The sequence below is a fragment of the Myodes glareolus genome, chromosome 7, assembly GCF_982192425.1.
Source record: "Myodes glareolus chromosome 7, mMyoGla1.1, whole genome shotgun sequence".
Taxonomy (NCBI): domain Eukaryota; kingdom Metazoa; phylum Chordata; class Mammalia; order Rodentia; family Cricetidae; genus Myodes; species Myodes glareolus.
The window spans coordinates 76,326,422-76,336,661 of NC_142032.1; the positions used below are offsets into that span (position 1 = coordinate 76,326,422).

General features: G+C 48.2%; 1 protein-coding gene and 1 non-coding gene across 2 annotated transcripts; one reads left to right on the forward strand and one right to left on the reverse strand.

The window, feature by feature from the left end:
• Positions 1-3,357: 3,357 nt before the first annotated feature.
• On the reverse strand, positions 3,358-3,464 carry LOC125413734 (U6 spliceosomal RNA). Its single transcript, XR_007236014.1, has one exon. It is a non-coding gene; the product is annotated as a U6 spliceosomal RNA (small nuclear RNA).
• A 1,189-nt stretch (positions 3,465-4,653) lies between these two features.
• On the forward strand, positions 4,654-7,915 carry Vkorc1 (vitamin K epoxide reductase complex subunit 1). The gene is made up of 3 exons (XM_048455054.3): positions 4,654-4,884; positions 5,649-5,758; positions 7,480-7,915. Exons 1-3 carry the CDS (start codon positions 4,712-4,714, stop codon positions 7,680-7,682), a joined length of 486 nt encoding a protein of 161 aa, XP_048311011.2. The 5' UTR covers positions 4,654-4,711; the 3' UTR covers positions 7,683-7,915.
• Positions 7,916-10,240: the final 2,325 nt, after the last annotated feature.

The following is a 10,240-nucleotide window of genomic DNA, read 5'->3' on the forward strand; positions in this document are numbered from 1 at the left end:
GTTTTGTGGAGTTGATTTTTTTTTTTTTTTCGAGACAGGGTTTCTCTGTAGCTTTGGTGTCTGTCCTGGAATTAGCTCTTGTAGACCAGGCAATGGAGTTGATTCTTGTAGGGGAAAAGGGCCAACCAAAACACACACACATACCCTGGCTCTGAAACCAGAGCCAGTGAAAGAACCCACCCTGGCTCTGAGACCCAAGCCAGTGAGAGAAATACTGTAGTCCCAAACCCAGTACCAAAGAAATACACCACGAGTCTGAAACCAGAGCCAAAGAATGCACTTTGGCCTTAGAATCAGAGTCAGTGAGAGAAATATGCCCTGGCCCCAAAACTAGAGCCAAAAAGCTAAATAATGCCAGTGAGAGAAACATAGTTTGGCCCTGAAATCAGCCACCTCTGCCCCTGATCAACTAAACCAACCGATCCCTGAGCAGGGAAATCTAACCAATTCCTCTTCTCCCTGGGAAAACGCCACCCCTAAGAAGCCCTATATAAGCCCTGCACCTGTTCAGTTTGTTGCTGCTCTTCTTCTACCCCGGTAGAGGCAGCCACTCTCCTGGTTCTTCCCTCCCAAGAAATCTCTTGAATGAGGTTAGGGTGAAGACCTTCTTTTGCTGGAGCAGAGACAGAGCAGAGTTGTTACAACTTCACTGGGGAAGCAGAGACAGGAGCAGAGTGTAGCGGGCTGTAACGTTATCTCTGGGGAAACCTCCTAGCCTAGCGGAGTTGTTACACTGTAGGGCACCAGAGCCAAATTGTAACAACTTCCCTGGGGAAGCCCTCTCCTGCCTGAGCACAGCTGTCACTTTGAGGAAACCTTCCCTAGAGCAGGGCTGTAAGCTGCCATGCTGTACCTATGCTATTCCTGGCCCCCAGAGGCCGGAATACTCTTCCATTCCAGCTGTAACGCTCAATATTCCCTGGCCCCCAACTGCCAGGATCCCTTTCCTTACGAGCCACAATGCTTACAGTTCTGTCATTCCACCTGTTAGATTTTGGGGTGCAGAGTAAAGAGACAGAGGTAGAAAGAGGGGCTGGAGAGGTGGCTCAGAGGTTAAGAGCACTGGCTGTTTTTCCAGTTGACCCGAGTTCACTCCCCAGCAATCACATGGTGGCTCACAACCATCTGTAATGGGATCTGGTGCCCTCTTATGGCCTGCAGGCATACATGCAGGCACAACACTATGCATAATAAATAATAAATCTTTTTTTAAAAAACGTAGAAAGAGACCAAAGTTTGACCTCAACAGAAAGAAGTGTTATTTCAAACATCAAAGAACAGACACTCTCCCGTGGGAAAGGAGTTCTGTAAAAGGAGGTTAGCTGGGGACCATAATGGAGGCAAGTGAAAGGCTGGAGAATGAGGAAGTTAATACGGCTTCAGAGAAGTCTGCAGTCTCTCCATCCTGGAGTTGTTTGTCCACACAAAGCCATTTTATCTTTAGAATCCACCTTACCCGACTATCAGGAAGCAGGTAATAGTGGGGGCGGAGGGGGTGATGGGAAGAGGCTGGAGTGTCAACACAGCAGCAATGGATTTCAGCAAGCCTTAGTTCATTGGTCAGAATCTTGCAGAGTTTGTTCAAGGTTTATTCTGACCTCACACCAGCTTCATGTGGGTTCTGGGCTTTCAACTCAGGTCATCGGTTTGTGCAGCAGGTAAACCTTTGTCTGCCGAGCAATCTCATCTAGCTAAATCTTTCTAGTTTTTTTTTTTAGGTCAGAAGTCTGATATAGGTGTCTGTTGGGGAATATTATTTTAAGGTGTGTTACTTTTATTTATTCTGTGGAACATTTGGTTATTGATATAGGGATGTGTTGCTTTTGTCTTTGCTGCATTTGTTTAACTCTGTGAAGCTGTGATTTTATTGCTTGTTTAAAACCCCTGATGGTCTAATGAAGAGCTGAATGGCAGGAGCTAGGATGGGAGGGGCTGACAGACAGAGTATAAATAGGAGGAGAACTAAGGAAGAGGTGCAACAAAAAGGAATGTGGGATGTCAGGGGTCTGCCGCCCAGCTAGCCAAGGAGTAAGAATGAAAGTAACACCACACAGAAGGAAGAGAAGGAAAAAACCCAGAGGCAAAAGGCAGGCAGGACAGTTTAAGTTTAGAAAGATTGGTAAGAAATTAGCCAAGCTAAGACCAGGCGTTTATAAGAAAGAATAAGATTCCGTGTGTGATTTATTTGGGATCTGGGTGCTGCCCCCCCCAAAGAACAAAAACACAAAGAGCAAAGACCCCCCAAAGAGTAACGAGTAAAATAGACATCAACAGGTGTCACTAGGCCAAAATAAAAGAATCAGCAGCTTCTTGGGTCTGGTGATCTAGGTCTGTGATCTTCGTACTAGGGAACTGGAGGCAAGAGAATTGAGGGGATCAAAGGATTGAGGCTGGTTTGCACAATGCCACATCACTGAATCCCGTGTGGCTTAGTCCCAGAAACCTGACTGGGGCAGTGAAGCAATGAGGAAAGAGTAGACACACAAACACACGGACTGGGCTTGCTCAAAGCCCACCTTCCCTACCCAATCCTCAAACCTCAGAGAGTTTATCGCGTACAGCAAAGGGACAGGAGTTAGCGAGTTGCGGGAGGAGGCGTCTGTGGGTGAACAGTCTCAGGCTGTAACATCTGGTAGGTGGAGCTGCAGCTGCTAGTTTGTGCTCACATTGGTCAATTGTTCTCAAACACCCATGCTTGCACATACTGTCAGCACGTCCCCTTGGACTAGAGGAAGACTTCGCCATCTCTTGCTTATTTATTTACTGGTTTTAGAGGCAGAGACTCGTGTAGTTTATGTTGGAGATAATCTTGAATTTTTGATCTGCCTGCTTCCACCTCCCGAGTTTACCATCATGTCTAGCTTATCCTGTATGCATTTATTTATTCTTGCTTGTTTCTCTGTAAGTCATAACTGGAAACGAGACTTTGAGAAGAAAAGGAAAAGATCTTAGCTGGCTTAGAAGTGCATCCCGTTTATCCCAGAACTCTGGAGGCAGAGGCAGGCCGATCTCTGTGAGTTCTAGGCCAGGCTGATCTATATAGAGAGTTCTAGAACAGGCAGTGCTACATAGACCCCGTCTACAGAAATAAAAAGGAAGAGATCTTAAATAAGTGAGATGGGAAATAAAGAAACAGAATACATATAATAGGAAAGCAGAAAGGGGGCTAACTGAGGGAAGAAGGGAACTATCTGGGAGGCATGAGGGGGAAGAGGAGAATTAATGGGGGGATAAATAGTTGAAGTATAAGTACATATGTACAAAGATGCCAAGATAAAACCCATTACTCTAATGCTAATTCTAAAACAATAGTAAAAATCTATGGCAAGAAAAGAAAATGAATACTTTTTTTTCCTTAAAAATACGGAATGCCTCACGAATTTGCGTGTCATCCTTGCGCAGGGGCCGTGCTAATCTTCTCTGTATCGTTCCAATTTTAGTATATGTGTTGCCGAAGCGAGCACACTTTTTTTTTTATTTTTTGAAACAGGGATTCTCTGTGTAACAGCCCTGACTGTCCTGACTTTTGTTTTTCAGACCAGGCTGGCCTCAACACAAATAAAATGAAAGATCAGGGTGCTCACTTTAATTCTATGGCATCATCAATTCCCTTTTGCCATACAGCCTAACGCGGTCACGAGTTCTAAGCATCTTTGAAAACCAATGCTGTGTCCACCACATTCTCTGACATAAAAGTAAGAGATCTGAGAAGAAGCAGTCGAGGAGGAGGCTATCAAGGAATAAAGTTATTGAAAGCAGCAATTAATACCACTTGGAGGTCAAACCATAAGTCTCTGGAAGTAACCATTGAACTTAACGTCTTGCCATACATGCAGTAGGAGTCAGGGGAATCAGGGGCAGCTAGTTTATTATGTGAGTAGCAAGAAAGAAGTAAGGAATACTGGGATGTAAAATCTTCCCTAAACTTTACTGTGAAGGGATTAGATTAAGGATAGTAGGGGAGAGAGGTAGAGGGAGCTGATGAAGGAACTCGAAGCAAATGGGAAGGATGGCGAGGTGAACAATACAGAAGGGTCCTCGATAGCCGGGATATAAAGGGGAAATAAAATCAGAGCGATCGTTGGATTGATTCAGACTCAAGTTTTGTCAAGAAGGCTGGTACCACATCAGAGCCAAGGTCTAGGAAACTGCCAACAGCGTGGTCAAGATAACGGAATTTATTGTGAGATGAAGGGCGCGCTCCGCCAACAAGAGGCGCTGGTGAGGCGCGAGGGATGGCTGGCGGCGACCTGGAAGCTCGGTTTATAGCCGAATGGCATCTGAAATAATTTCAGGGGAAATGCTTCCTGAAACGCATCACAGTTTTCGCTGCGTTCCATTAGTTCGTTAATTTCTAGACATACCAAATGCATAAAACAGGACTTGGCATAGAGAACGTGCAGAGCACCGTCACGTTAATAGTAGCTTCACGACTCTAGAGACTCCATTTTCCTTGAGGTCTTGCAGTCTCTCCGACTACGATTCCCATCATGCCTGGCAGCAGCTGTACCAATGATTCCTCACGTCCCTTAAACCAGTTTACCAGCCCAGCATCCCTAGCTGCCTTGCCTAAGAACGATCAATTGGATAGGAGGATGCCCGCCATGGCCGGCCAACCTTCGGGGCGGAGGGGCGTGGCACCATCGGGCCCCGCCCCCGCCCCGTGGCGGGCTCTTCCCTCCGACTCCTGGTGGTCTGGACTGTCGACAACATGGGCACCACCTGGAGGAACCCGGGACGCGTGCGGTTTGCGCTCTGCCTCGCCGGCTTCGCGCTCTCACTGTACGCGCTGCATGTGAAGGCGGCGCGCGCCCGCGACGAGGACTACCGCGCGCTCTGCGACGTGGGCACCTCCATCAGCTGTTCACGCGTTTTCTCCTCTCGGTGCGTGCAGAAATGGAAAGCATGGGGTCTCTGAAGGCCAGGTGTACCTGACGGCCAGGTTGCCGGATGATTTTGGAGTCTGGGATCGCAGGGTCCGCAGAACGAACACTTTGAGAGTGGACTGCCCCAGGAGTCTTTGGTGGGTAATCAGACGTGCACAGGGCCTGGACCATCCAGAGATAATGAGGTTTGAACGCTGAGGATGCCAGCGAATAACTGTGATTGCAAAACTGGAGGAGGCAGGGCAGAATGGTACACAGACTGAAGATGATTCGGAATGACAGGAGGTGGTGTCATTGCTCTGCTCAGGGACAAAGGTGGCTCACTCTGCTTGTGCTGGAGGACCGGATGTTGGTGGCGAGGGAACAAATAGATTGTGCTCCAGATTTCTCTGAGTGGTCACCATAAAGCGTGAACAGGCTGAAAAAGTTAAAAGCATTTTTTTCTATTTATTTTTCTGTGGGGTTGCATGTGCATGCCACTACATGCACGTGGAAATCGGAGATGGTTCCCTCCCACTTCGTGGGTCTGGAGGATTCCACCCAGTTGACACGCTTGGAAATAGGCACTTTTATTAGCTGAGCCATCTCACTAGCTCCTGAAGTTACTAATGGTCTATGATGACAGACCAGGATAGAGTCAGTGACACGCCAGAGGGTCACTGACCTTTGGATTCTTGGTGGGTGGAGAGTCTTGCTAATCGCTTTTTTTTTCAGGATGCACTAGACTGACCACACTTCCCTGGGTTCTTTCACTCCCTCCAGGTGGGGCCGTGGCTTTGGACTGGTGGAGCATGTGCTAGGAGCGGACAGCGTCCTCAACCAATCCAACAGCATATTTGGTTGCGTGTTTTACACCATACAACTGTTGTTAGGTGAGTGGCTTTGTCCCTTCCTGACCTGTCTTCCCTAAGCCAAATCAGCACTACCTCAGTCTTGGTGACCCAGACAGTTGACAGCCAACAAATCACAGCTAATCACTGAACAACCTCATCACAAGGGGACAAGAAAGGAAGACACTAGCAGGGGTGTCATAGATTAGATAGCCAGAGGCTGAAGGGCCCTCAAAGATTTCCTATGATATCAATTCTTTCTTTTTTCTTCTTCTTTTTTTTTTTTTTAAGACAGGGTTTCTCTGAATAGCCCTAGCTGTCCTGGAACTCACTCTGACATGAGGCTAGCCTCAAACTCAAGAGAACTGCCTGCCTCTGCCTCCCAGTTGCTGGGATTAAAGGCGTGTGCCACCGCCTGGTAGTTTTTTGTTTTCTTGAGACAGGCTTCTCTGTGTAACTTTGGTGCCTGTCCTGGAACTCGTTCTGTTCTAGGTGTGCACAGCCACTGCCCGGCTGGAACTCGGTCTGTTCTAGGTGTGCACAGCCACTGCCCGGCTGGAACTCGTTCTGTTCTAGGTGTGCACAGCCACTGCCCGGCTGGAACTCGTTCTGTTCTAGGTGTGCACAGCCACTGCCCGGCTGGAACTCGTTCTGTTCGAGGTGTGCACAGCCACTGCCCGGCTGGAACTCGTTCTGTTCTGGGTGTGCACAGCCACTGCCCGGCTGGCCAGTTTTTAATTTTCTTATGACAGATCTCTCTTGGCTCTGGAGAGATGGCTCAGAGGTTAAGAGCACTGGCTGCTCTTCCAGAGGTCCTGGAGTTCAATTCCTAGCAACCACATGGTGGCTCACAACCATCTATACTGGGATCTGATGCCCTGTTCTAGCATGTAGGCATAGTGGCAGACAAAGCACTCATATATTAAAAAGTAATAAAAATAATAAATAACTTTAGTCGGGTGGTGGTGGTGCACGCACTTGGGAGGCAGAAGCAGGCGGATCTCTGTGAGTTCAAGGCCAGCCTGGTCTATAGAGCTGGTTCCAGGACAGCTAGGGCTGTTATACAGAGAAACCCTGTCTTGAACTGCTTCCCGCCTCCCCCACCCTCCCCCCAAAAAAAGACTCTCTTAAAAAGACAGGAACTTTCTACATAGCCCTGGTTGCTCTGGAATTCATTATGTAGACCAGGTTGGCCTGGAACTTGCAGAGATCCTCCTGCCTCTGTTTCCCAAGTGTTAGGACCAACTGGTTTTTGTTTTGTTTTGAGGCAAAGTCTCATGCATTCTAGGTTGACTTTGAACTCTTGAGCCTCCTGCCTCCATATCCCAGGTGCCAAGATTATAGGCCTATGTAAACACAGCCATTTTACAAATTCTTTTTTGTTTTGTTTTTTGAGACAGGGTTTCTCTGTAGCTTTGAGGCCTGTCCAAGCCTGTCTTGGAACTAGCTCTTGTAGACCAGGCTAGCCTTGAACTCACGGAGATCTGCCTGTCTCTGCCTCCTGAGTGCTGGAATTAAAGGTGTGTGCCACCACCCCCTAGCTCAGTTTACAAATTCTTTTTGAGGAGACTCCAAAGGTGACTTGTGTTTCATCTCTTACAGAGTTCAGCAGGAGACTTTACTGTTGGATCCCAAGGGTTAGTGAACAGATAAGGATCTGGATCCTGTCTTAGAGAACTTTCAGCAGATGCAGCTGCTCTCTGTCACTGGGGAGGAATGGCAGAGTTCTGATGTGCCTTTACTGATCCTCTCTTGTTTTACAGGTTGCTTGAGGGGACGCTGGGCTTCCGTTCTACTGGTACTGAGTTCCCTGGTGTCCATCGCTGGTTCTATCTACCTGGCCTGGATCCTGTTCTTTGTGCTCCATGATTTCTGCATCGTTTGCATCACCACCTATGCTATCAATGTGGGTCTGATGTGGCTTAGCTTCCAGGAGGCGCCAGAACACAAGGCCAAAAGGCACTGAGATCCCACCTCATACCAGGCTAACGTAGCCTGCTTTGCCTTGGCACATGAGCCTTGCCCAAGAGGGTCATGTGTGGATCCATAGAGGGCCCTACTCCTTACATTCCAATCCCCCTCCGTAACCACGCATAGGACAATGACCAGATGTGCCTCTAAGTTCTGTTCTGAAGGACTGCTTTCTGCTCTTGGCTAAAGAGAATGGTTTTGAACAATAAATTTTCCTAAGTTGGTCAAGTCTGAAGCCATATGTCTTGCCAGGGATCCTTTGGGGTGTTGGTCTTTCCTTATTGCCTTCTCTGGAACTGGGATGAGTCAGAGTGCGTGGAGGGCCTGTCTGGGACGGGTGGCTGCATCATCTCTAGCATGTTTATAGTCAGCAAAATCTGGCGCATCAGCCCCCACGTCCAGGAAACAAGCTTGTGTTGGCTGCCTAGGGCTCAAACTCCTGTCGTAGGAGGGGCTGCCTGCCACACACCTGGAGGCCAAGCTTGCTTGGAATTTCTTCTGTAGTCCAACTTGAACCTCTGCAGCTACCTCACCTAACAACCCGGGCCAGTCTTAACACCTGCAGAGCGCCAGGCTCAGATTCTCTTTCTGCTTTTCCTAGCGTATACCAAGGACTTGACATCCCAAGCATTGTCTAAGGAACTGATAGTTAATTTAATCCTCAAAGTAATTGTCTGAGATAGTTACCACCATTGTTTCTATACTGGTGAGGCAGCTTAGACACAGAAGCTAATGTGCCTGAGACTACATCTCTAGTACAGGGAAAGAGTTGGGGGAGGGGAATCTCAAATGATCACACATCCCATAGCTCACATTGCAGGGCTCTGCAGGAGTTAGGCAGGAGTACCACCACCGAGCTGTACTCTAGCCCTTGTCTCCTGCTGAGCTTGTCACCACCGAGCTAACTCAGCTCACAGCTGTCGCCACTGGGGTCAGGGTTCCTGGATGGAGCTAGCTAGTGAGGAGTTGGAAGGGTCTAACCTCCAGCCCAGCATTTGTAAGACAGCGCAACACTGGCATGAGACCCACCTTTAAGACACAGCCCTGCACATGTGGCCTCTGAAGCAAACCACGGGAGATGTGTGAAACCTACCTGGCCTTGGCCTGAGGGAGCTGAAAAGTGGGATCTGTGGAGCCTGCATCTGCTCTACAGGTAATGTTTCCTGCAAGAAGTAACTGGTCCAGAAGTCTTTTTGTTTTGTTTTGTTTTGTTTTTTGAGACAGAGTTTCTCTGTAGCTTTGGAGCCTGCCCTGGAACTAGCTCTTGTAGACTAGGCTGGCCTCGAACTCACAGAGATCTGCCTGCCTCTACCTCCTGAGTGCTGGGATTAAAGGTGTGCACCACCACCGCCTGGCCATAAATACATCTTAAAAGAATTTTAAAAATGATTTTATGTGTATGCCTGTGTCTGTGCACCACTTGTGCGTCTGGTGCCTAGAAAGGACATAAGTGGGTGCTGGATCCCCTGAAACTGCAGTTACAGGTGGTTAGCAGCTGTGTGGACCTGGAAATGGAACATGGGTCCTCTTTGCAAGGGCAGCCAGTGAAGAGACCAATGAGCCATCTCTCCAAGCCCCTAGGCATTTTTTTCAAGTTTTTTTTTTTTTTTTTTTTTTTTTTCCTGAGACAGGGTTTCTCTGTATAGCCCTGGCTGTCCTGGAACTCACTCTGTATGTAGATCAGGCTGGCCTTGAACTCACAAAGAACGAAGATCTGCCTGCCTCTGGGATTAAAGGCATGTGCCATCACGGCCCGGCAACCCCAGACATACTTTAAAATTTATGAGTGTGTGTGCATGCTGAATGTCATGACATGTGTGTAGACTTCAGCTTGCAAGAATCCTTTCTCCACCATGTGGGTCCCGGGAAACAGACACGGGTCATTAGGCTTGGTAGCAAGTGTCTTTGTGCCAGCCCCCCAAATATCTTTTGTTTATGGGCCTGGTGAAATGGCTCAGCAGGTAAAGGTACCTGGCCATGTGATTTCAAACTCTGAGACCTACATAGTAGGAGGGAAAAAGCCCTCACAGGTTGCCTGTCCTCTCTCTAGAATAAATATTTAATATAACAATCATAAAAAGCAACATTCCTTCCAGGCCACTTGATGGGACCAATTTGAAATTCTTACCATTGTTCTGTGTATGTGAGTGTCTTGCCTGCCTGTGTGTCTGTGCACCACATCTATGCTTGGTGACTTGGGAGGGCAGAAGAGGGTGTCAGATTCCCTGGGACTGGAGTTACAGATGGGTTCTGGGAATCAAATTCGGGTCAGTGTTGTTAGCTGTTGAGTCAACTCTCCAGCTTCCACCCCCCAAAGCCCTGGAGTTTTTCAGGCAAGACAGAAACAGCTTCATTGTTTAAAGTTACCGGTGCAGTAAATGGGGCAACTGGGATTTGAACTGGGGGAGTATGGCCATTGATAGAAATCCAGAGAGGCGTATGGACCACACAACCACCGCCCCAAGCTGTTAGTTCCCTTCTAGCCCAGGAAAATTAACACCTGACTCTTAGTTGACTGGGGGCGGAGCTGGGGTGGAGCCAGGGAGACCCAGG

Bases quoted from the DNA above. Each gene is read 5' to 3' on its own strand.
- Vkorc1 (XM_048455054.3), top strand. From the start codon at position 4,712: ATGGGCACCACCTGGAGGAACCCGGGACGCGTGCGGTTTGCGCTCTGC. The intron at 4,885-5,648 runs GTGCGTGCAGAA...CACTCCCTCCAG, and splicing joins TCACGCGTTTTCTCCTCTCG to GTGGGGCCGTGGCTTTGGAC. The intron at 5,759-7,479 runs GTGAGTGGCTTT...CTTGTTTTACAG, and splicing joins CACCATACAACTGTTGTTAG to GTTGCTTGAGGGGACGCTGG.